General features: G+C 37.4%; 1 protein-coding gene across 4 annotated transcripts in view; it reads right to left on the reverse strand.

The window, feature by feature from the left end:
- Window positions 1-5211: 5211 nt before the first annotated feature.
- Window positions 5212-27846, reverse strand: part of GOSR1 (golgi SNAP receptor complex member 1) — a gene marked incomplete at its 3' end in the record, with an annotated part of 49717 nt that continues 27082 nt past the window's right edge. For 2 of the 4 annotated variants that reach the window (XM_082679601.1, XM_082679599.1), the window contains exons 7-9: window positions 19661-19690; window positions 12127-12209; window positions 5212-9248 (exon numbers count right to left, since the gene is read on the reverse strand). In XM_082679601.1, coding sequence (XP_082535727.1) covers window positions 9124-9248; window positions 12127-12209; window positions 19661-19690 — 238 coding nt within the window. Of the gene's footprint in view, window positions 9249-12001; window positions 12210-19660; window positions 19691-27846 lie in introns of those variants that run through there. The other 2 variants (XM_082679602.1, XM_082679600.1) reach the window with 2 other exon arrangements.

Here is a 27846-nt window from a genome sequence, read left to right on the forward strand (position 1 = left end):
GTTCTGAAATGGAAGGGATGGTCCTCACACGGATTAAAGAAACTGCCATGCAGCTTTCTGAGATCCACAAAGTGGGATTTCCTTGGCAATTACGCTCCTGTGAGCTGATAGTGCAGTCCTGATTTGCAGTCACTCTTTGATTCCAAGCTTTCTTTGGCAACAGGATTGTCTTGGAACAGTTGTGGGAAATCAGGTGCCCCGTGCCAAGGTGCCTAATTTATCTGACTGAACCCAGGGAAAGGAACCTGAAGGGCTGGGCTGCTGTAAAGCAGTGAGGCGGCAGTTAGTGGGGAAGCCACAGCATCTCATGACATTCATTTCCAGCGTTACAGCCACTACTTTAATGCAGGGCAACCAGATCCTTCCATTTATCTTTCTTTCTCTCTTTCTCTTTCTCAATAATTACTGAGCACCTACTATGTTGATCGATAGGGACTGTGGGATCACAGAGGAAAACAGGAGGCACAAAGGAGGGGAAGGTCAGAAAGTCTTCCCAGAGGAAAGACCATTTAAGTGGAAAATCGAGGTGAAATTCACACAACATAAAATTAATCATTTTAAAGTGTACAGTTCAGTGGCATTTAGTACATTCACATCATTGTGCAGACATTACCTCTGTGTAGTTTCCATTTTGTCCCCCCAAAAGGAAACGCCATACCCATTAAGCAGTTACTCCCCATAAACAGCGTTTAGAAACAAGGAGGAAGCATTGCACAGGCAGGCTTGGAAAGGAGGCCATTCCAAGAGAGGAACTTTACAAAGGCCTTGGGACATCAAGTCACTTGGGATGGTGCAAATGTGTGTGTTGCGGGGGTGAAGAAGTGATGAGATGAGGCAGGAAGGAAAGGCTAGAGGGTCAGGGAAGATCACACTTGCCACCTTTGTCCCGGAAGCAGCTCACAGGAGGAATCGGTGGTTCCGGAACCCATTTGAGTAATCTTCATGCCTGGGGGGATACTGTCAACTTTAATACGAATTCAGTTTCAGCCAGGGTTTCTCAACTTTGGCACCACTGACGTTTTGGGGCCTGATAATTCTTTGCTGTCCTTTGCACTGTAAATTTTTTTAGCAGCACCTCTGGCCTCTATCCACTACCAGTAGCATCTGCCCTACTCCACCCCAGCCCAGTTAAGACAACCAAAGACGTCTCCAGACATTGCTAAATGCCCCCTGGGGGGGCATTATCATTTCCCCACTTAACATATCCTGGATATCATTCCGTATCAGTACATAGCAAGTTACCTTTCTTTTTAACAGCTAATAAGTATTCCAGGGTATAGATTTACACAATTTATTTAGCCATCCTTCTTCTGATGGACATTTAGGTTACTTACCATCTTTCTTTTACAGTCAATGCTGCCATGAACATCTTTATATATACATCTCCCGAATATATATACGTATTTATATATAAAGAAAAAATGTTTTTTCTTTATGTGTAAATCTCTCCAAGTTGAGACCACTGGAAGAACTCTGACCCCATACTTCACCATTCTAGGAGCGGGCAAACCACATGGTGCTGTGAGAGGCACCCCTTCCAGCTGTATGGAGAGCAGGACACAACACAGAGCAGGACCATCTCTGGGAACTGGTCAAACACAAGCAAATCAGCGTTAAAACTTTGTGGCATTTTAAAAATTCCTTCCTTCATTTATTCAACAACTTAATGCCTACTATGTGCCAGGGAGGCTGAACCTCCTGGCCCAGCAGCTCCTTGGCAAAGATCCCTGTGTTCAAGGGTGACACAGAAGCAGAGCAGCTGGTGGCTTCAAGGAGGACTACACAGACTCAGATGGCAAGCGTTATCAGCGGGGTCCGGTGCGGATTAGAGTACCTGCCCCAAGTGTTCCGGACTGTGAAAGACTCTTGGGAGCTTTGCATAGCCCAAGAGGCAAAGGGAAGGAGATTCAATTATGAGCAGGATTATTATTTTTTTTTGCTAAGCCCAGTAGGATGGGAGCTCTGAGTCAGATTTAATTGAACTTAGTTCTGTGACAGTTTCTGCATAAGGTTCATAAACATGACATTAAGATGAACAGACCACTGCCCTGGCTCTCCAGGGATTTGCAGCCTCATGGAAAACTCTGCCTCCACATTAGTTCTTGAGAACATTCTGAGGAATTTTGTCCCACTGTTATCCTTGATCTCTACAACTGCATCAAGTTACTGGAGTCCATTCTGCAGATAAGAAAACTGAACTTAGAGTGGTTTAGTGACTTGCCCTTGGCCTAAAAGGATCAGACCCAGTGCCAGGATATAGTCAGAAACTCCAAGCCTCGTTCTTTCCATTGCACCAGGCGGCTCTGCTCATTCACGAGAGATGAGAAAACTCTGGTTAGGCAAAGGGCAGCAGATGGCTATCAGGAGTACTCTGATCTCTTGGGCTTGTTTCTTTATCTGTAAAAGGAGAATACTGCCTCACTAAGTGAACAGCATTTTTTATGTGTGATGTATGTAGGCACGCAGGTATGTACGTACAAAGCAAAGTGCTGCTATAACACACTGGCAGAGATAGAAGGAAGCTGCCAAATATTCTTTTTTCTTTTAATTAATTAATTAGGCTGTGTTGTGTTGTAGTTGCAGCACGAGGGATCTTTGTGGCGGCATGCGGGTTCTTTTTGTTGCAGCGTACGGCTGTTCATTGCGGTGCGCAGGCTCCTCTCTGGTTGTGGTGCACGGGCTCCAGGGCGCACAGGCTCCAGAGTGCGCGGGCTCACTAGTTGCGGCATGTGGGCTTAGTTGACCTGCTGCATGTGGGATCTTAGTTCCCAACCAGGGATCGAACCTCCGTCCCCTGCACTGGAAGGTGGATTCTTTACCACCAGGGAAGGCCATGCCAAATATTCTTGAACAGAGTGATGACAGATTAGAAGTTGTTTAGGAACATAAACTAGGCAGCTAAGTGCAGAGCGGGTAGAGGGGTTAGATGGGAGACAGCGCAGTCAGCCCAGAGGGCTGTTTGCCACAGGGAGAACTGATTCCAGGGCGAAAATCCCCCAAATGCCATATTCTCGGCATGTTATCCTTAATGAGAGGGAGAACTGTAAAAAAAAAAAAAAGCAAATGCCACATTCGTTTAGGGATAACTTGTCACTTTGGGGGAAATAATTATGGTTAAACCATACTTTTTTGGCACTGAGTTAAAAGTAGTTACCAACCATATTTGCCTGCTCTCTCAAGCTGTAAGCAATTTCATCAGTAAAAGACTAATTGAATGTTTGAGAGTATCTAAAAGAAATGTACCAATTAAGACAAAGTGACTGTTTCCTAAGAGCTTTATACCTCAAAGGAGAGAAAATGAATACCACAGATCGGGATAACAAATTAGAAGGCAATTTTACAAGGGTGAGGAGAACATTGTCAATGATCTCTGGGATTCCTCTAAGCAAAAAGTTACAACAGACTTTCAGCTTCCTATCTTCTTAGCTTTTAAGTGTCTTCCGAGAGTTAGTAATAAAGAGCTTTGCAAGCTGATCATCTCTGCCAAGGTGAGAAATCTTAGTTGAGTGGAGCTGAAGGCATCAGGCTGAAGTGCATTCCTCTTTGGTCCAACTCGGCCGGCAAATCTTTATCTTAGGAAGGAGGAATACACTTGTTTTTCTCATGGCTCTTGCTTTATAGAAACAAGAGAAAATGTCCTGATAGAAAACACCTTCAGTGAGATTCCCCAGCCGCCTTTGTTTTTTTTTGTTTTTTTTTACTTTTAGGCGCCTCTGGCAGCAGACAAGGCATGTTGGGGCAGAGCCTCGGATCCTAAGGAAAGGCCAGGTTAGGTAGGAGCTGGCAGCCCTTCAAAGCCATGCCACCTGAAGGGAAATGTACCACGACACGGTCTGGGTGGCACTGACTGAGGATCTGTGCTGAGGTGCTTTGTCAGGCTTGGCCTCAGCCATCTCTAGGAAGACCTCCAAGGTTCTAAACTAGAAGAAATGGGCAGGAAGTTTGGTCCAAATTAAACCCATTAAAAAAAAAATTTCCTACAACTTCAATGCATTATTTCTTGTAAAGAAATAGTGATTTACAAATGAGAACTCTTTATTAAGCCCTTGGCTAGTAGCTAGCATTCCTTGAAAATAATCAAGCCACAGGGCTTTAAATATTCTAAATGTATTGCCTCTAAAATCAGGCGAAATTGGTGGTTCTTCTATAGCTTCTTTCCTAATCATGCAGCATGAGTTACAATATATTTTGTGGAACTAGGACAAGGTTTGGCACCAAAGAGCCCTCAAGATTCAAATCTTTAAACTGTTCACTCTGATTTTGAGCAAATTAGTCCTCTGCACTAGTTTGTTAATCTGTAAAAAGGTCAAGATCCCGAGGAATAGGTGGCTTTAGAAGCCATGTGAGTGGATGGGCGGGAAAAGCTGGGGGTGGCCCACAAAGGAAGAACAGCATGGTCAGATAAAAAGGATGAACAGGGGGTGGGGAATCATTACCAATGGGGACAGGGTTTCCTTTTGGGATGACAAAAATGTTCTAAAGTTAGACAGTGGTGCTGGTTGCACAACTAACATACTAAAATCCATCGGTACACTTTGAAAGGGTGAATTTTGTGAATTGAATTGTATCTCAATTATACTGTTATTTTAAAAAATACTTACTATTAATTATTTACTTCGGTTGCACCAGGTCTTAGTTGCGGAACGTGGAATCTTCGTTGCGGCATGTTTAATTGCGGCATGCGGACTCAGTTGTGGCATGCATGTGCGATCTAGTTCCCCGACTGCATTGGGAGTGTGGAGTCTTACCCACTTGACAACCAGGGCAAGTCCCTATGCTGTTATTTTTTAAAAAGGATGCAGAATACATGAATGAGAACATTTGGAGAGGTAATGGGAAGTGAGGGATTTTCAAACTCTTTTGCAGGGTGGGGGTCCTCAGATCTATACAATTAAATGTCATTATTTAGGGAGGGCAAGAACTTGTTTTTATTGCTAAATTCTACTATTTTACATTTCCATCATACTTCCTGAAGTTTCATTTTGCTAAGAGATTCTCCTTCACTTCTTGGGCTAAATTATTAGTGGAATATTCCTATGATGTTTTTGAATGATAGGTGATAGCTTTTCAGTGCCTGTACTGTTTCACCCTGGGTTTTAGGACACCATGAAAAATACTTATTAATACCAAAGATTTCATAACACTACCCCAAACTGCCTTGATGGCACTATTCCAATACAAACAACAGACACACCATTCATATTTCTAATTTATTATTAAATTACATAACAAAGCTTCTTCTATACAGTCAGAAAATGCACATTTAGATGAGAACAAAAAATTAAGTACAAATACAATAAACCTGGTTCCAAGAAGCCATTTTAAAAGCAAAAAATTAGAAAGTGCATTTGGAATAGATTTTTTAAAACCTGTATTGGCATTTTTCATGAGGAAACATCTTCCATCATGGTAAAGTGTGATTGGAATTGATTTCCCTCCCTAAGAGCTAAATAGGATAGGAATAGATGCAATTACTTTGATACTAAAGTAATACTTCTGATACTTTGTACTAGGCACAAAGAAAATGAGAAAGATCCCTTAGGACATGGCTCAGCTGTCTCAGCTTCTTATCCAATAAACATCCTCAAGAGTCACTTGTTCCTCATTTTCTTTTGCCCTATAAAACTTACGGGTGTGCAGATTTATAAAGGAATAACAAGATTAGTTTATAAAGATCATGATGAAAAGCTCTGTATCTTTTTGGAGACCAGGCTAAACAACCCCTACCCCAAAAGGAGAATAGAACACAATCATTTTAATTCCCAGCAGAATCCATTTACTCTTTACATTTGCCACAAAATTCAGTGTAACACTAGACATGGCCATTTATCCTCAATAGCTTAATATTGCAAGTTAGAAAATGCAGTCAATTTCCAAGAAATCATATCTGGCTAGTGATCAAACATGAGGTATTAGAAAACCAAAAAGGCTAGTCCAGTTCTTTAAAGTCCTCTTCCTCAGGTTGAGATCATTAACAATGAAATAGAAAATTAATGGTGGGAATGCAAGTCCAAGGTGCCTCAATTCCATAGAGGCCAAAAGTCATTGCATCAAAAAGCTCCGTAAGTACATTTTTGTATTCAGCGTCCAACAGGAAAGAACTAAAATCAATATTAATTGGTTCCAGATACAAAAAGTGCCCTCATGATGACTCCTCTCACCGCTCATCTCCACTCTCAGGATTGTACTCCCATGTCTGATCTGAGTACTCGGCAGTATGGAAAAAGGCATTCTCTATAAAAGTGAATTTTGGTAAGCAGGAGAAATGAATAATGGAGAAGAAAAGCCCATATTTTTCTAACATTAGAAAAATATGGGTATGCAATGCTGCAAATTACAGGGACTCCTTCAGCATCGTTATTAATAACAGTAAGAAGAATATAGAAATAGCCAGGAGAGATCAACTGAAGCACTTGAATATCTGGGCTTGAACTTGAGTAATAGATTCATTAAGCATTTTAAACTAAAGTTATCAGCGCACAGTAAAACAAACTCTCAGAAGTATACCTTTTGGAATTTTCTGCCCTTTTTGTTGCCATGGTTTTTCATACTTTTAAGTGAAACGGAAAGTTTTGAGTGGTTATTAAGAAGATCCCGAAAGGAAAGATCCATCATATAAGACAATAGCTGAGAGAGAATAACTTCCTGTAAGAGGTAACCTTTGGGACAAGGAATAGAAAATTCCTTGGACCTGGCTCTGATTGGCTCTCATAAGCAATTTACTGTTGGCCCCTGAGCCTAGTAACTGGTTTGTAAGGACAGCAAAAAAGTTAAGAAAACCAAGCTGCTGGAAAAAAAAAAAAAAAAGCTAAATGGCACGAAACTGAAAGAGTTCAAATCAGCTATCACGGGATCCAAAATAAGCCTCTACTTGTAAATGGCACACTTCTATCCTCGCTCTAGGGCCTCCTTCTGCAAAAGAAGGAACCATAAAGGACAGAGGAGCACAGCCCTAGCGCTCTACGTTTGGCCCTGGGTTACCTCACTATGGGCTACAGCACTGGGAGGTTAGTCAGACCTACCTGACACCAACATCTACACCACGCTTTTTCAACTTCCTCAGAAGAACTAGTTTCTTTATTTTCATAAAGAAAATAATCAACATAATTCTATTACTTCATTTAAGCACAACCCTAATGGAAAGGCTTCCCAACCATCAAAAGTGTTTGTTTGCTCAGCTGCAGCAAAAGCTAGATTAGCTTGGGTCCTAGTTTTAGTCTCACACCACCACCCATTAATGAACACACCAAACACACCAGTAAAAAAGACTGGTAGTATAATTAAATAAATAACTTTATTTATACTTCAGATTTTCTAAATGCCGACTATACAGCAACCAAAGTCCCATAAATTCTAGCTGAGGCACAACCACTGATCAAGACCCTTTGAAAAATCAAAGATAATAAAGTGTCAGGGGAGAGAAGTTTTGTTCTCCCAACAGAGAATTAAATAAATGAACTTATTTCTCTGATCTTTTAAGGTTCACACTGGGAAAACTTAAACTTTCTTTTAAGGGCATCCCCAATCAACTGACTGATCAATCAACCCATATTTAGAAAAATAAACCCCATAGTTAAAAAAAAGTATCAAACACTCTTCCTACCCAGAACATAGTAAAACTTTGACACCAGCATGAAAAACCTCTCCGTTTCTGCACCAGACCAGAGGTTAGTCTACCCATCAGCCTGTAATCAAATTCATCTGAATATCACCATCAACACTCTGTGATGTAGTTAAGAACTACATACTAATATCCTTTTATTCCCCATGGCATGGTCTTAAGCCAGTACTATAAACACCACAGTAAATCCCAAAGGTGAAGAGTAGCCTTCTTTCTTGGTGAGGAATACAGCTGTTGGAAGTCTTCGGCCTATCTGTGGTAGTTCAGTTAGAGAAGTAATAGATTTACAGAAACTGAGAAATGGTTAAACTTGAAAAGATTTCTGGTGGGTGGTTTAAAATTTTGTCACTGTCCAGGGTGGTAACAGAAAACAGGTGCAGACAGAGATAGATTCTGTTATATGCACCTTCAATAATAAAGCCATTCTCTGGATGTTTGAAAAAGCTTAAGAGATTTGGAATGAATAGGTTTTCACAGAACACAGAATTCCTGGTACATCAGACAGTGGTTCTTAAACTTTTGCTCATAAATGTGGAACACTTACAAATGGAATTATCTGATGGTGACCCCTCACTCAGTGTCTTTTTACATGTGGCCTGTTAAAGAGATCTCACTGAAAACCAAGCGTTCCCCTCACTCAGTTGCCGGTGTTAATCCTGACACGATGAAGAATAGTTGCAATGACAGACACTGGCTTTTTGTCATGGTAGAACTGAGATTTCATTTTCTTACAGTAGTAAATATTAACCCAATGGAAGAGATTAACAAAAAACAGTGACTGACCAAAAAAAAGCCTGTCATTCTTGATGATTTTCCAGGAATACAGTTAACCCCAGAGTGTGCACTATTAAAAAATAAAATAAAGAAAAAAGCTTTTTTGCAGTACTTGTCTTCTATTTCAGACAACCTCAACTGTGTTGAAGTTGGTCTGTGAGCATCTCAAAGATTCTTTGAAAAATGTAATTTTTCTTGAATACCGAAAGAGTTGGGGACAAAGTAGAAATTTATAGCACAGATTATCAAGAAATGACTTGTGATTTACACTCATCATGAGTGTAAAATAAAAGGACAAAAACTATTTTTATTCACAACCCCATCTGGTGGCTGAAAGGAAAGCAGTCTTTGGATATAGAGAAACCTGGTTTTCTGAAGAATCCAGCTGTAAGACCGGGCTTGTCATCAGCCTTCAACACTTTCACCGAGGCACGGAAACTCTGTTTCTGATGGGTTTACTTACCTCTTCGGGAGACAAAAGCAACTGAAAACATTTATTATTTTTTTAAAACTAAAAACAGAAGGAAACGTGTGTTAGAAAAGATAGCACAGAAAACCTGTGACTTCAGCTCAACCTGACCACGTCACAGAGTCCGTCACTATCAGTCTTGAATTAATCCTGCCGGTCAGGCTAATTATCAGGTCAGTCAACTTCTCCTTCCTACTTTTTCTTATTCCGGATCAGGGTGTAAAAGTGGTGGCTGTCAAGAGTCCCTGGAGATGTCTCATCAATGGAAAGCATATAGCAGCAATAGGATGGTACAGACACCAATAACACCGCCCAGGATGAGTGAGTCTCGCCGCTTCCTAAGGTTGATCCTCTGGATAAGGCTGTTCACAGCAGGAAAACGATCTTTGGGAAATCTTTATTAAGGTCATATTTGGAAGAAGCCTCTTTAGTGAAAACTCACAGGAATCACAAAAACAGAGATCAGTGGAGTCCAGAAACGATAAATGATGAGAAGAAATAGAGGGGAAAAAAGTCACACTGAGGGAGCTACAGCAAACACAAATGCCCTACTGCTCAAGGGCAAATTCAAGTCTCCTAGTAAACTGCAGTACACAAGAACCATGAAAAGAAAAAAATTAACAGCGAGAGAAGAAACAATGATGACTGCTACCATGTACCAAGGGATTGCTATCAGGGTGGGAGCCCGTGTGGTCGGGAGAGAGGAACTCTGCAGGGCACGGAGGTACAGGTGCAGCCAGCTACCACCACCATTATCCTGAGGTTCCTGTCTTTCCTTTTTTTCCTTCTCTTTCTCTCTCCCTCTCTTTCTTAAACCCCTTTTCTCAGGAGACTGGGAAGTTTTGCCAGAAAGGTTTTGGGGAATATGTGATCTTCTCCCCAAGGTGATAAGCCTCCTTGGATTCAGGTAATTGGTGGGAACAAACTCTTAAGTGTCTCTATAATCAAGTACTGGTTAATTATTTAAAATTTTAAATTTACTTTACAGCAGTAGGCAGGATACCGTAAGAAAGTGGGTTAAACTGCTCTGGCTGTCCTATTTGGGGAACATAAAGAAAGGAAAGAAAATTTTCAATTTTAGGAGTTTTATAGCAGTCACAACTGCATTTTACTTAGTACTGTAAAATATCTTCATATCTTACTTGTTGGTATGTTGCAATCAAAGCACACACTTCTGCATCCTACATTGTTTTGCATTTCTAGCACTGGTTTCTGACTACACACCTGCAGGTGCATCCTCTTTGTTAATAGAGGTATTGTATCAAGGTCAAGAAAAGCAACAACAAAGTCACCTAGGTTACTAGAGAGCTGGAATAATCCCTACTCCCGGTGAATCCTCACTGCATTTTCCTGTAAATAAATGACTCTCAGCAGGGACTGTATTGTGTATTTATATACTCTACATATTGTATGTAGAGGTTATGTTTTTTTCTAATCTTGAATTTTCCTGTGCCTAATGAAGAGAACTTTACACATTGTAGGCATTAATGTGTTTTTCAAATTAATCAACAAAAAAAGGGGACAATTTGCAGAAACAACTTTTAAAATGCAGAACAGAAAGCATGAAGTAATGTGCAAAAACTTATACAGTGTAAGGTACAAATCTCTTTTAAAGCAAATGCTTAATCTTTTCTTGCTTGGTAAAAGAAGGGTCAACAACCCCGTGAGAGAAAGTAAGAAAACTTTTGACATTAGGAAACCCTGTCTATAGTGGACATATTTCTATCTAGTTTATTACCTTAGGGGAACCACCCCCCCTCCTTCTATAATAATCCAGTTCAGTTCATGTAACAGGGCGGGGCTGACCTTGTCCTCTGACATCAGGTGTACATACGCACTCAGGATTGGCCAGAGAGAATACTCACTCCCCTTGGCCAATGGCTGGGTTAGGAATAGCTTGAGGTAACTCAAGCTAGGGCAACCACAGTCCTCTTGGGACATGTGCCAGAGCTGTCAGAAAAGACGCCCTTTTTCCATGAGAATTTTTGAACTGGTAGGAGGTGACTCTTGTAGCCATCTCTATCGGCACGAGGAGGAATCTGCCTGAGAATGAGGCCAACACACAAGAAAATAGAAATAAGAGATGGAGTAGGGGAACAGAGAGGAAAGGCAGATTCTTGATAATAAAATCTGAGCCCCTGCTTCCAGCTACACCTTAAGCCAAATTTTACCCCTGAATTTTACAGATATATGAACAAATTAATTCCCTCCTTTTCCTCCTTAAGTCAGTATGAATTACGTTTCTATTACTATCTCTCTATGGAGTCCTGACTCACACCCATTTTATTTGATTTTTTTAAACATAATTTTGGGAATGATTCTAATTTATGGTACTGGTAAAATGAGATAATGTATATAACAGTACTCTGTTAACTGTAGAGCCCTATATAAAATATAAATGATTTTGGAGGTGTGGTTTTATACTTAGGGTGACAAAGCAAGAACAAAATTCACCAAAAACTGGAAAATACCAACAGGCTTCAGGATATTCCTTTCCTTAGGCAAATAAGGTATGAAACTAAAAGTGACCTTTAATTATCTAGGACCAGAAGATACTCAACTTTTGAAAATTAAAGGTCCTTTCCCCCTTAGTAATTGGGGGAGGAAACTTTTTTCTCTAAGAAGGCTTGACTTCTCAGAGTAAACAAAATGTTTTAGCTTAGCAGGCTTATCAGTTTCCCTGCTGGGTTTCTCAGAAGTAGCAGTAATCCTACTTTAAATTGGGAAACTGAAGAATTAAAAAGGTAGAGGTCACAATAAACAAGCAGCAAATCTATCCTAGAGTTTAGCTTGTGCAAAATGAAACTACGCCACCAGCAGTGACAACTCATTTACATGTATGGCTGTCTACCTCCCTCTCTTTCTAAGCATGTGCCACTGACTTATTCTCCAAACTGAATAAAGAAAGAAGAAAAAGCACATAATTTATGATGTTTAGGTAAAAACTGTGTACACTGTGGAGTTCTAAAAGTTTAAAAGTTCAAGAGCTTTTAAAATGTAAAATAATTCTATGAATTTGAAAATTCACATAATTATTTTCTAGATCTACTAGTATTAACCCTCTGGTGTGCAATCTTTTACATATGGCATTAAACAGTATGATCTTTCAGGAGTGCAGGGCATATCATAATACAGAATTACTGATGGCCTCTACTGTTATTGATGATGGCAACCTGTCCAGAAGAGGGGGAGAGTGGTGAAGCACATACACAGATTTTTTTCCCCCAAAAACCCCCAGATTTCAAGCTTTCAAAAAGGATACTGGCCAAAGTGTTCATTTTGCTCTGAATTGACTTCAACATTCCTCTCTGTGAAGTCATATTTTCTTTTGTTGCCATAGCAATGCTGCAAGGGAGGAAAAGAGAAGCTCAATAAACTGATGTTTCAAGATGATCCTGCATGCATCCATCATACTCTTAAAAGTAAACAGAAAACTAAGGTGAGCACATCACCTTTGAAAAGCACTGGGCAGGAACACGGAAGAAAAAAAAAAATCACCTCCCAAGTCATCTTCCCATTGTCCTTTTTCTGAATGACCACTTCATCCCCAATGCTATTCTCTGATATTCTTTTGGACAAAGCAGTGGACTGTTTCCTGTGGGTTGCTTTTTTTTTTCCCAAAGTAACAAATGAAATAAGACAACTGACAAATCACCCATTACAAAAGCTTCTTAAAATGGTTTTAAAAGGGGCCAGGTACTAAAATATCCTTAATCAGGAAAAACCCTTGAGAGGGAAGTAGGGAATTACAATTATAAAAATAGAACCAAAGGTGCAACATATCACAAAATATTTATATACAACCAGCCCTTAACTTATGGAAAGATCACGTTCCAGGGGCTTCCCTGGTGGTGCAGTGGTTGAGAATCTGCCTGCCAATGCAGAGGACATGGGTTTGATCCCTGGTCTGGGAACATCCCACATGCCGCGGAGCAACTAAGCCCGTGAGCCACAACTACTGAGCCTGCGCTCTAGAGCCCGTGAGCCACAACTACTGAGTTTGCGTGCTGCAACTACTGAAACCCGTGCGCCTAGAGCCCGTGATTCGCAACAAGAGAAGCCACCGCAATGAAAAGCCCACGCAGCACAACGAAGAGCAGCCCCCGCTCACCGACCGCAACTAGAGAAAGCCCACGCACAGCAACGAAGACCCAACTCAGCCAAAAAAAAAAAAAAAAAAAGAAAGAAAGAAATTTATTTAAAAAAAGAAATTATGTTCCAAAACTCTATTTGAGACCCAACCAAGTAGATTTTAGGACACACATGCAACATTAAGCTAGTTTCCAAGCCAGGTGACAAAGGTCACAGATTCATTAAGCAAATGAGAAAGAAGGGAAGTCACTTTTTCACTCTTTGTAGAGTACAGTTTCTTTCATGTAACTACTTTGATGTGCTTTTTAAAGAAATTTCAGTTAATATCTTTTTGCTATCGCTGCCAGGATTATTAACTTTCAATAGTCTTTTCTTCTTGGACATTAGTATCCTAGAAGGCAGGGTCAGTATACACTTTCATACGTAACACACAGGGAGCGTTTTAGATACTGATATTATAAAAAGCAGTAGGAAATAGGAAGTTCTTCAGTAATTCTGAAAATATGTGAAACATTAAAAAAACCGAAAAGCAACAGAAATGAAGATATTCTGGAAGATGGTAGAGCACAAATTCTTGACCTTATCTCTGGCCCAGTCTCCTCTATGGAAGAACACAAGACAAAGGCAGACATGCCGGGGAGGGTCCATCTGAGGTCCCAAGTTCTCTTGAGATCTCGAGGGAAGAAAGCCAGGGAGGGCTACACTCTCTCAAGCAAGGGAAGAACCAAAGAACTGATGGCAGGGAAGACTATATTTTTCTTCAAGCCTGGGGCAAAGAGTAGGTTTCACTGCATCTTGAGAAGCCCAGACAGTGGAAGGTAAGGGTCTGCATGCACAGGGGCTGCAGTGATGTACTGAACTGCTCAGTCCCTACAGCTGTGAAAGGCCTGCTACACACAGCCAGAGAGACCTATAAGCAGACAGCTGACATCTACAAGCTGGTGTGACAACGAGCCCCTAAGAGGGAAAACTGCTGGGCCATCTACTGCCACCTGTATGTACCTGCTTTAGGGTCTCTAACAGCCTGACCTACCAGAGGGCTAACTGAACACATTTTTGGACAGGCCAAGACCAGGTATACTTCTGGAGGAAAATGCTAGAGGGAGTACTTGGAGCAAATGACAAATGAATCAACTGAAATTTCAAGATCTGAGAAGGCAAAGAAGAAACAAAAGTGTGTAGGGAGATCTATAAAAGGATAAGCATTGTTTGGAATAGTGAAAGACAAATGAAAAAATACTCCCCACCATCACCCCCTCCCCACAAAACCTGGTAACAACATTGGAATGGTTTAGTAGATTATGGTATACCTATACTATGAAATAATATTTTCTTATTAAAAGAATGAGTCAGAATTATTTCCATTAACCTGGAGGGATGTTTATGATATACTGAATGATTTAAGTGAGCCACAGAATGTGTATAGTATTAGTCCTTTTTTATTTTAAGAAACACTCAAAACATCTTTGTGTATGTTTGTATGACAGTGAGAAAGCTATCAGAAAGATACATAACTGTCAGCTAATACAAGTTACTTCGGGGGGTAGGAATGGCGGGGCACCACCAGGAGACAAACTTTTTCTTTATACATTTTAGAATTATTTAAATTGTTATAGTAAGAACATTGTACTTTTATAATACATAAACATCTAATAAAGAAAATCAAAAAGAAAATTAGAGGAATTCCACCTGAGTGATTAAGAAATGTTAATAACATTACTAGCACCAAATCCCCTACTGTTATTCACCTCAGTACCATTATGAGTCAAGTAATGATTTATAAAGGTTTTCCCAGATCCTAGAAAATCTAAAGAATTGAAGGGATCAGGTATATCAGAAGACAGAATGAACATTTGTGGAAATTTGTAAAAGGAGTTGTCAGACCCCTAAATTACCTGCTCCAAACCATGCAGGCAGGTGACTGCCCTCAGTTCAGCAGAAAATCTAACCAAGAAGAGACCTACAGATACTGACATTTTAAAGCCCCCAATGAAACAGACAGGCCCCTTCCTGATCACCCATGGTGAAGCCTCCCACTCAACAAATCCTACCACCCATGCACACAGAATGAGCGTCCAATCACTAGATTTGGAGCCTCACCCTTAAATATGAACAAAGAGCCAAGGTTCACCAGACATTTGAGGAGAGCCTCTAACATAAAACGCAGAGATCCAAACAAACCAACCAGCAAACAGAAGAGTGATTCTGAGGAAACAGAGGCAAAAAAGGAGGCTCATGAAACTCTAAAATGTAATTATATTTAATGCCCTCCGAGATAAAGTATCACATCCATGAAACATACAAACATAAACGTGTGTGTGTGTCTATCCCTTTAGAGAGCTCATGTAAATTACAAAAAGGAGAGTGGAAATAAAAACATAACAGAAGCGTTAGAAGGAAAAATTGAGTAAACTTCCCAGAAAGTAGGAGAAAAAAAAAAAAAAAGCAAGACAGAGAAAAGGTAAGAAAGGATCAAGAAAAGATAGGGAAGTAAGAGGTACAAACTATTAGGTATAAAATAAGCTACAAGGATATATTGCCCAACACAGGGAATATAGCCAATATTTTATAATAACTAATAAATGGAGTAAAAACCTTTAAAAATTGTGAATCACTATATTGTACATGCATATCTTATAGAGTATTGTATAGCAACTATACTTCAATAAAAAAATAAGAAAAAAGGGGGGGACACTTCCCTGGCAGTCCAGTGGTTAAGACTCCACGCTGCCACTGCAGGAGATGCAGGTTCGGTCCCTTGTCAGGGAGCTAAGATCCCACATGCCACATGGCGCGGCCTTACAAAAATAAAAAGGAACTAGGAAAAATGCATGTTGTGGTTCCACCATTCAGGGGTTGGTTACAGTAGGGCAGCTCCCTAGACCATCATGGACTTCCACTGCCCAAGATTATCCTTGGTCAAGAATAGGAACCCCATTTCCAGTGTCCATAACCAGTGTTCTACAAGCAACCACCCTTCCCTTTACAGGGATTAACACTTACCCATATGGCCCTCTCACAACTTACTGATTTAAGTCATGGACAAGTTAGGTGATGGCACATACTAACCTGCTATGGTTAATATCATTCCACTTTTTCTAAATGCCCAATTACACATGTGTCTGCCTATATGAATATGTTCATATTTTTATTATTTTTACACAGATACAAAGAGAGACATAGAGAAAAATATGGAAGAATACATACCAAATTAACCAATCTAGTGGCTGTGTTTTAGGTGAATTCTTTTTTTCCCATTTTATTTAGATATATTTGACAAATATAGAGTGTATATTAAAAAGAAAAAAGGATCAAGAAGAACGAGGGAAGAAAATGGTAAACATAAGAAAATTTCTCAGATCTGAAGATAAGTTTCCAGACTGTAAGAGCCCACCAAATGCCTAATTCAATGGACTAAAAAAGATGCATGTCAAGCTCACATGGTGAGATTAAAAACAAACAAAAACATAAGGGAAAAGGGATGATCTTAAAAGCTTCCAGAGGAAAAAAAAATGCTTAACAAATATAAAGGACCAGAAATTTTAATTGGCATTGGACTTAAAAAGCAGCACTGGAAACAATGCTTTCAAAAATTTCAAAATTATTTTCAATCTAGAATTCTGTATCTTAGCTAAACAATGAATCAAGAATATGGGTAGAAAAAAAAAAAAAGAATATGGGTAGAATAAAGACTTTTTTTGATGTGTAAAGTCCAAAAATTTTACCTCCTATTCTTTCTGAGGAAGCTACTAAAGAACATGGTCCAACATAATGAGGGAATAAACTAAGACAGTTGAAGACTTTTATTTTTTAGAAATAAGTGATCCAATAGAGGAGGTCATTTTAGGATAATGGTGAAATGACATCCCAGGACCAGTACAGTGAATGCACCAGGTCTAGAGCAAAACCAGTCAAGATTAGAGCAGAAAGAGGCGGGCAATGTCAACTTTATAGCACACTGAATTTTAGATCCAAAAAGTAAAAAGATCACAAGAATAAGAGTCAAACTAACAACATCCTTTGCACCATTAGTTCTTATTCATAATTTTTCAGGTTAAGTGTATATCTATGATAGAATACGATACATTTAAAATTGGTTGTTTTATAATAAATTTACTTTACCAGGTATTTTTAAACAGGTATTATGGCCTTGTAAAAAGTTACAATTCAAACCTGGGCTGAGATATCTGAGGCCAATCTCTGAATCATATATGCCTCTGTTTTCTTAAACTGGGACTATCACCATCTCCTATGCACTCTGACTCAGAAGCAGATAGGGAAAATTAAAAAATAATTTCCGCAAAGCACTTTGTGTTCCTTGGAGAACGGATATTATCATCATACATTATGTTATTATCTTGTTGAATATGCATGATTTCCAGTACCACACCAAGTATATCTAGATATACTTTCCCATCTTATTCCATCATCTGGAGTCAAGCTGAGTGAATCTAGGCTGTTGTTATTTCAAGGGTCAAATATGCAGAGGCAAAACATAAGCTCCAAATAATATATAATGCTTTTAAAATGATAAATTATTGATGTGTTTACTGGAACTTCAACTTTCTCACACGTTCTGTGAACTAAACTCAGACACTTATTTTTTCAACAACAGACAATACTAGTTATACATTTAAAGCTTAAGAATACATTTACAAATATTAAAAATATTCGTTCTTTTCAATAAACTGGTGTCAGCTTATATTCATTTGTGTACATATTCTAAAAATACAGCTCTAAAAGGAAAAGGTAAAATTTTACATGTAAATATGTAAAAATAATTATTTGACGCTTTAATTTTATATTATCCATAAGTAATCATAACTAGCTTTATATTCAATAAAATTTCACTTGTGATACCTATCATATTTTGAAACAAAGTGAAATAGTGAAATAAAAGGTCTTCTAATTACATGTTTTTTTGCTTCTTAACTAGCAAAATAATAATATCAGTGACTTGATAGTTCTCAAATGTTCCTATCCTATGAGGTACTCCAACTTTTTATACTCATATCACCTGCCCTTAAAAAGGCCAGCTTGGAATCGAAAAGCTTAAGGCAGCCTGGTGCTAGAAGATAAGGTATAAAGGAAGAAATAAAAGGATGAAAAAAAAGGAAAAGGGTTATAAGGAAACCTTAAGTAAAGAATCCTTTGCAAAATGTGACCCAACTTTATGTGCTGATGAAAGGTAAGGAGTCACAAGGGAGATATTTCAGTTGATAATTAGACAATTTTGTGAAAACGTTGGTCAGATGGAAGACCCAGTGCATGCAATTCAAACAAAATTCCAAGATGTGATAACTGCGTATTATTATAAAAGATAATTTATTAAGATTATTAAATAATGATAGGATCCATTTAATAAAATAAGAATCCATGAGGCCATTTCAACATAAATATTTAGGATATGAACGCTGAAATATTTAGAGGTTAAGAGGCAACATGTCTGCAACTTATTTTCAAGTAGTTCAGAAAAAAAATTGCAAAAAAGCAAATGTGGCAAAATGATAACATTTGGGGCATCTCGGTAAAAGGTATAAGGGAATTCTTTGTACCATTGGAACTTTTCTGAAATCCGAAATGAAATCAAAATAAAAAGTTAAAAAAAAAAGTATAAATAATACAGCTTCCATTTTCAAATTACCTAGTATCAGCCAGGCATTGTATTAGGCATTTTACTCATATTATCTTTAATTTTCAAAACAATCTTCTAGAGTAGGTATTATCATCAATCCCATGTTTTTAAACACATAAGAAAATGAAGAAACTTATCCAAGACACAGATCTAATTAAGTAGCACAGCCAGGTTTCAAACCAAATAACACTCCAAAGCTTGTCCTCTTTCTGTAAGGTAGTAAATATAGTAGTGGTTTAGATAGAGCTCTTATTCTACAGTTAGAGGCTCAGATTTGAGGATTTGAATCCTCAATACTATTTGTTAGTCATGTGACCATGGGCAAATTACTTACCTTAACTTCTTTTTTGTTTTGGAGATAGTATCTAGTGATCAGTGCCTATCTCATGAGTTATTGAGGAGATTAAATAACATACAGCATGTAAAACACTTGAACACAATACCAAAGCCTATGGTAAGAATACAAATGTTTGTTGTTTTTCCCACGTACTTCGTTCTACCTTTCCTGAAAAACAGTGCTGTAGACATTGCTGAATTTTAAAGAACGGAGACCGTTCCTAGTTAACTTACTTTTTTACTGTCTTAAAATAGGTACTTAAAAATTCACCAAACCTAGAGACTTAAGCAGTTCAAACCAACATATTTCCCTTACCTTAAGCAAGAAACTACTTTAATGTTATTACAGATAATAGTAATTACTACAGGTTTTCTATAGCTGCTGTAACAGAAACCAAGTCTACATAAATGGTATACATAAGACATTTAACAAATCACATGTTCAAGACTGTTCTCATTAAAAAATAAGAATAAAAAGACAGAGGCTGAAAATACTGAGTATGAATTAATCAGAAAAATTAACCTAGGTAAAACAGCTCAATTCTACTAATTCTGGAAACAAATGTTTTAGGCTTCAAATGTATTTTACAAGGGAAAGTCACAGTAAAAATACATTACCATGTAATGAAATTCTCATCTTTAAGGAAGATGAACTGACTTTAACTCTAGTTATAGAATTAACTTTATCTGTTCATTTATATGCAAACAAACAAAAACAAAACATTTTTCCTACCTTATTGTCTCTTCTATTAGACGATCTGAGCTGCAAATAAAAAGAAAATTCAAATTCTGGAATTATTAAACGCACATTTAAAACTTGCACTTAATTTTTCTACATTTTACAGATAGATTACATTTCCAACCATTTATGTAAAAAGAGCACCCAGACTTTTGAAAGCGTCTGGAGAAAATTCTGGACTCTGAAATTAATTAATCCACATATACAGTTTTCATCTTACTTCTATTTGTTGGCTTAAATCTATTTCTTCCACAGAGATACTTGATTATTAAAGTCAGAACAGTTTTAATGACAGCACAAATAAATAGAACTACTTCTTTAGTTTAGATAGCTCCAAGTTGTCACCATTGTCTATTCAAAACTTAAGAATTACAACCAACTTGTTGAGACAGGATAGGCAAATATAGTTCTAATGCCTATAAGTAGTAATTATTCATATCTTAAAGTTCCTTCCTTTTTTGAAACACAAAATCAAATCTCAGCTTGCCACACTTTAGAATTCAAGAATCTGAATAGGGACTTCCCTGTGGCGCACTGGTTAAGAATCCGCCTGCCAATGCAGGGGACACGGGTTTGATCCCTGGTCCAGAAAGATCTCACATGCTGCGGAGCAACTAAGCCCGTGCGCCACAACTACTGAGCCCGTGTTCCACAACTACTGAAGCCAGCGCGCCTAGAGCCCGTGCTCCGCAACAAGAGAAGCCACCACAAAGAGAAGCCTGCGCACCACAATGAAGAGTAGCCCCCACTTGCCGCAACTAGAGAAAGCCCGTGCACGGCAACAATGACCCAATGCAGCCAAAAATAAATAAATAAATAAAGGACCCTTCACTTGTTTAAAAAAAAAGGAACCTGAATAAAGACACCAATGCACCTTTGATCCGTAAAATATTTGCCTTTATGCATCACACACTGGAAACAAAGAAACCCACCAAAAATCCATTTTAGGCAGGAATTTACAGGTAGCTAAATTGGGTAAAGGGGCAGCTTTATAGCAGAAAGTAGGAAAACAAACTCCCAGACATCTGTATCCATTTGGTACAGTGCATGGAACACAGCAGGGACTCAAATACTTGTATGTTTTTTCCAACTACCTCTTTCCAAAAGGATTTCTAAGTTCATTGTATAAATTAATAAACTGAGGTTTTATTATAAGGTAGTGGACCAGGAAATCTAAGTTACTGTATGAATTAGGGAACAAAGATGAACTTTAAAAATGTCATAAATATCTTATATAAATGCTATATTAAGAATTTCAAAAATTACAAAGACGATGGAGGGATTAAGATCCAGACTATGTGGCTTTCTGAATGGTAACTGTATCACCTATTAGCTGAATAAACTCCATTCATTAAAAGCATCCTGGATAGTGTGGATACAATTCAGCAACAAAGTGGCTCCATAAAGACAGCATAATCTAGTTAAAATTGAATTTAAAATTATATATAATATATAATCAAGTGGAATTATCCTTCTTAAACAAGTACTTCATAATAGCCCAGAGGCATTCCAAAGAGTCATCTAGAGTCTATATTAAGCAACAAGTTTCTGTTTCTTTCAAGACTGATTTAAACTAGCTGAAAACAATGAACTAAATTTCATCACCAATTACTGTACCAAGGAATCACTAAAGCCACACTTAGATAATAATTCTGTTTAAAAAATAACTCATTTCCCTAAATACACAAACTGCAAATGACACAAATTTCAAGCACATATTTTAAAGTAGTTTTAACCAACAAAATGTAAGAACTTGGGAAAACCACTTAGGTAACATTAATTAGAATCTTCTTTTAAAAGAGTAGGTGAATAAGTAATAAACAAGAAAGTAAATAATAAACAAGTAAGCAAGTAAAAAAACAAACAATCAAGTGCATAACGAATAAAATTTTAAAACTGATCCCTTTGTAAACTGCAAAAAATCTGATGAGGTTGTCACCAACCAATGAGATAATTTACATCAAGCACTGTGGTGATGCAGTGTTTCACTTACAGTTAACCAGAGACCTGTGTCTTATTTATTTCTATATAATATCTTCTAAGACATGTTAACAATACAGTTAAGCTGCAGTAGGATACAAAAAGCTGTTTAAGCGCTAACAAAGTGTTATTTTACAGATAACATTTGGAAAATACCGAAAAACAAAGATGAACGTAGAAATCATTTGTAACCACTCTTCCATTAACACTGATATTGTGGCATATCTGTTTCTTGTCTGGGTAGACCAAGGAGTATCTCTACTTGCTATTTTCATGGTTTATTTAGCAGAGAAATTTTGTTTTATAATCCCATAAAGTTACCTAGAAACAAAAAAGTTAAGCACCTCACAGACTCTGCCCGTTTCAGTCGGGGAGAGAAAAAAGAGAAAGATAAAAGCTAAATTATTAGCAGTGAAATCAGAGAGCCACATTTTCTATTTTTAAAAAATCAGTAGACTTTTTAGAACAGTTTTAGGTTTGCAGAAATATTCAGCAAGAAGTACAGGGAGCACATACACCCATTCTCCCCCACCTATTATTAACATCTTTAGTGTGGTACATGTGTTACAACTGATGAACCAATATTGATACATTATTAACCAAAGTTCATAGTTTATATTAGGGTTTACTCTTTGCAGTTGTACAGGTCTATGGGTTTTACAAATGCATAATGTCATATATCCACCATTACAGTATCATACAGAATAGTTTCACAGCCCTAAATATCCCCTATTCTCCACTTATTCATTCTTCCTCCTCTTCCCACCCTGAACCCCTGACAACAGCTGATCTTTCTATTGTCTATAGTTTTGACCTTTCCTGAATGTCATGTAGCTGGAATTATACAGTATGAAGTCTTTCTAGACTGGCTTCTTTTATACATTTAAGGTTCCTCCATATCTTTTGGGGGCTTGATAGCTTGTTTCTTGTATCACTGAATAATATTCCATTGAATGGATGTACCTACAGGTTGCTTATCCATTCACTTATTGAAGGACATCTTGGTTGCTTCCAACTTCTGGCAATCATGAGTAAAGGTGCTATAAACATTCATGTGCAGTTTTTATTTAGACATATTTTCAATTCGTTTAGGTAAATACCTAGGAATGTGACTGCTAGATCATATGGTAAGATTATTTAGCTTTTTAAGAAAAACTGCCAAACTGGCTTCCAAAGTGGCTGTATCACGTTATATTCCCACCAGCAATGAGAATTCCTGTTGCTCCACATCCTTGCTACCATTTGGTGGTGTCAATCCTTTGGATTTTAGCCATTCTAATAGGTACATGGTGGTATCCAGTTGTTTTAATTTGCAATTCCCTAATGACATATGATGTTGAGCACTTTTAATATGGTTCTTTGCCAGCTGCATACCTTCTCAGATGAAGTGTCTGTCAGACCTTTTGCCCACTTTTTAACTGTTGAGTTTTAAGAGTTCTTTGTATATTTTGGATAACAGTCGTTTATCAGATATGTGTTTTGCAAATTTTTTTTTCCAGTCTGTAGCTGTCTTACATTCCCTTGATAGTGTCTTTGGAAGAGCAGAGGTTTTTCATTTTAATGAAGTAGATCTTACCAACTTTTTCTTTCATGGATGGTGTTTTTGGCATTGTATCTAAAAACTCATTGCCAAGCCCAATGTTACCTAGATTTTCTCCTATGTTATAAAACTTCTATAAGTTCTGTATTTTACATTTAGGTCTATGATCTGTTTTGAGTTATTTTGGGGAAAGGTATAAGGTCAGTGTCTATATTCATTTTTTTGCATGTGGATGCCCAGTTGTTCTAACACCACTTATTCAAAAGACTATCCTTTCTCCACAGACTTGCCATTGCTCTTCTGTCAAAGATCATTTGACTATATTTGTGTGTCTATTTCTGGGCTCTCTATTCTGTTCCACTGATCTATCTGTCTGTTCTTTCACCAATACCACACTGTTTTGATTACAAACAATATACAATAGGAAGTCAAGTTTAAATAGGGAGAGTTTTTGTTTCTCTTTTTCTCCCTCAAAGTATTTTAATAAACATTTTTGTGCAAAAAAAATATTTTTTAATGTCAACAAACTTGTTTAACTATAGCAGAAACAAAAAGCCTAAGAGAAAATGTGAGGAATCACAGTTTCCACTTGTTGTTCTTTAGATAAATGGTATACAAGGATTGAAATCCTAAAAACCTACCTGAATTATAAAGAGTATGAAATATTAAGGAAGCATTTTCTAATTTGTTTCTGAGACCTCTAAAAATTTAACTTGTATATCAATATAAACTAATCTGCTTATGTAAATAAAAATGGAAATATACTTTTCATTGTATGTATATGTTTTTCTCTCGCACATACTTATAACTCAGAAAACAGTTCTTTCATAAATATAATCATAGAAATTCAATAGCATCAGCAATCATGACATTCATGAAACTATAAAGAATAAAATGGCTAGTTGCTTTCTCTTACACCCTAGAACCTGAGTTTTATTAGTCAAGGCTCAAGCACTTGACTATATGAACTCAGCTCATGGAGTTGTCATAAGGCTCAAAAGCAATAGTGTAAACAAAAGTACTGTGTAAACTGTATAAGCCTACAGATACATGGCTCATGTAGATCAAGGAACTTTCATGCCTCATAGTCTCTCTCTTGTTCTGCAACCCCTTTCCTGATTTTCAACATAAATTGCTTTCATTTCAAAGTCCAGTTCAGAAGTCATATCCTTTGGGAAGCCTTTCCCATTCTATCTATACATCAGGCAGAACTAATACTTCTTTATACTATAATGTGTTTTCATAGCTCCTTGCTCTTCATCAATTCCTTTAAGATTATAACAAGCATTTAAGATATATCAGACATCATACTATGCACTGGAGGAAAAATATTTTAAATGTGTAAAGCTTAGGAAGTTTTTCACATGTTATCTCATATATTTTAAAAAATATAATATTTTGGGGACTTCCCTGGTGGTCCAGTGGTTAAGACTTCACCTTCCAATGCAGGGGCTGTGGGTTCGATCCCTGGTCAGGGAGCTAAGATCTCACAGGCCTCGTGGCCAAAAAACCAAAACATAAAACAGAAGCAATATTGTAACAAATTCAATAAAGACTTTAAAAATGGTCCACATCAAAAAAAATCTTTAAAGAAAAATAATAATATTTTTAAGAGTATATGAGGGCTTCCCTGGTGGCACAGTGGTTGAGAGTCCACCTGTCGACGCAGGGGACAGGAGTTCGTGCCCCGGTCCGGGAAGATCCCATATGCCGCAGAGCGGCTGGGCCCGTGAGCCATGGCCGCTGAGCCTGCGCGTCTGGAGCCTGTGCTCCGCAATGGGAGAGGCCACAATAGTGAGAGGCCCAAGTACCGCAAAAAAAAAAAAGAAAGCTAATGTTAATCTTGAATGCCAAGAGTCTACTACATTGTTCCATTCACAGATGTTATAATCTGACCACTATTTAACTGACTTGTATGGTATTTATTAAATAATATATATAAACTATGTATACCAAAAACTTTTGGGAGAAAACCACTCCATCAAAAGGTCACTAAATTACGGTGATCATATATCTCATATTTTTCAAATATGGTCATGGTCTGTTAATACATTAGAAATGCATTTCATCAAGACTATTCTGGCATCAAAAGTATTTCAAATTTTATTTAAGAAAGGTAAATTGACAGTGCATATAAAAGGTTTCCTCCTTCAGTATTTTCTTTTCTTACTCTTATAATCCCCGTTATGTTCTGCCTTATACAGAAATGCCTCACAGTTTACAAAGCCTTTTTACATGCATTAGCTCAGCAACTCTGTGAAGTAGATACCGTAAGAATCATCTTGGAGAGGTAGTGCAGTATAGCAGAAACAACACAATCAGAGGACGTAGGTTTAAATCTCAGCTTTTACTAGGCATGTGACCTCAGGGAAATTTAACTAAAATCATGAAACAAACAAAAAGTGAAAAAAGGCTGGTGAATTTAAAAATTCAAAAATTCAAGTCTAAACATAGCCTAAGACATAAGAAAAGTTGTCAGCAGATAAAACTAAGCCTCCACCTGAGAATTTTCTTTACTCATTCATGGACATATTTATACTGAAGTGTACAATTATAATACAAATATGTGTGCCATCTCAGATAACTCAATCATATCTGCTAAATAGTTAATGGATTGAAAACAAAACAAATTCTCAACTAAATAATGTAACTGATCCTGTTTAAGTGTAATTTGCTTTGTACAACAGTCCCATATTTGAAAAGTTATATGAAACAAATTCTTTAGATTTTTAGAGTGCTTTTAATTTTGTAAAATGCCTTAAATCTTAAGTCATTCTTCCTCAAAATCATCTAACATAAGGGAACAGCTACTATCCCATTTTAAAGATGGAAAAAACAGAGAAAGGCCAGGTCACTTGCTTTTCAGAGAAGTGAAAAGTCACTGGTCTTTCAATTCTCATTAGCATTACACCATGCTGGCTCCCTACTACAAGAAAAAATAAAGATTTAAAGAAGTAAATCACAGAGAAGGCAGTGTGATGTGGGACAAATATGGAAATAGGTTAGGAAATGTGGGTTTAGTAAGAGCTATACTATTAAATAGTTATGAGACCTTGTCCTCTCTGAATCTTGTTTCCTCATCTGTAAATAAGAGAGATGCTTGCCAGACTTTTATTATATACCATGTAAAAATTTGATTTTTAAAAGGTATTTCATGGAGAATTCATTTTGCAAAGCACAAAAAATCACATCAATAATATCCCCTTCAGTTCTCAAAATCAGATTTCATATATACATAGCATTGGAACCAATACCTTGTACACAGTATGTATTCAATAAATATTTGAGGAATAAGTATATGAATGAAACAGATTTTCTACATTGGGGCACACATGTATATACACATATGTATATGAAACCAAAATTAATACATCTTCTACTTATATCCAGTTATTCAAACAAGTAAATATTAAGTGTTCATGATATAACAGGAACTGGGGACCCAACACACTGCCAAGAACTAGATGAACTAGGCCCTACCCTCAGGAAGCCTAAGAAAAGTCAGATAATTAAAAAAATAAACAAAAAGAACAAATTATTACAGATTCTCATAAATGCTATGAAGGAAACAAAAAAAAGTACTTTGTTAAATAACAATAAGGGAGAGTCTATTTCAGACAAGATAGTTAGAAAAGGCCTCTTTGAAGAGGTGACAAGTGAGCTTAGACCATAAAGATGTCAAGGAATAAGGTATATGAAAAGCTAAGAGAAGAGTATTTTAAGCAGATAAACCAAAATATAAGAACAAAGAAGCAAGAAAGGAAAAGCCTTGATATCTTTGGGAAAGGAATGAATAAAAACCAGTCAGGCTGGTACCTAATAACTAGAGGGAGAGAGTGATACAGATGAAGGGATGGAAAGAGATAAAACAGGTAGTATGTTGGTCATGTAGGGCGTTATAGACCCATAAAAAGTTCATAATTCATTGGTAGGGGATGGAGGGAGGAATGAAATATTAAAGTAAAAGTCCACTTCAATAACTATCACTAGAAAAAAGGATTTTGCTTAACTATACTATTTCTACGTCTATGGCTTAGAGTATAGAAGAGAGTGTAGTAAACTCAAACTGAAGTGACTAAGTTGGCTGATAACTTCCCTGGAGCCCTGTATATGCCGCATTCTCTTTCTTCTGATAACAAACTTTCCAGTCCATTGGCCACAAGGATGGATGTGTGACAGGCTGGGCCAATCACAATCACCTATCACCCTCTGGCCCAGGAATAAATGAAACAGAGCCATAGTCTTACATCTACAAAAGAAACCGAATTTGTAATTTAAGTATCTTGCCACAAAGAAAACTCTAGGCTAAGATGGATTCAATAGTAAATTCTATCAAATATTTAAGGAAGAAACAACACCAAGCCTGCACAAACTCTTTCAGCAAACAGAAAGAACTCATTTTAATGGTGCCAGTCTTACCCTTCCACTAAAACCAGGCAAAAACACGTCAAAGAAAAGAAATCTAAAGATATTCTTCATAAGCATAATGTAAAGATCCGATCAGTTCAACAGATTAAAATACATGAAAAAATTCAACCCCATTCAAGATAAAAACTTTTAGCAAGAGAGAGCCTAGAAGGAATGACACTTCGATAGCAATAAGCATATCTAGCACCCAGATCTTAGTTTCTGAACCACTCTCCAATAAGAGGAACCAAGG

This window comes from Grampus griseus (assembly GCF_964374135.1).
Source record: "Grampus griseus genome assembly, chromosome: 20".
Lineage (NCBI taxonomy): Eukaryota > Metazoa > Chordata > Mammalia > Artiodactyla > Delphinidae > Grampus > Grampus griseus.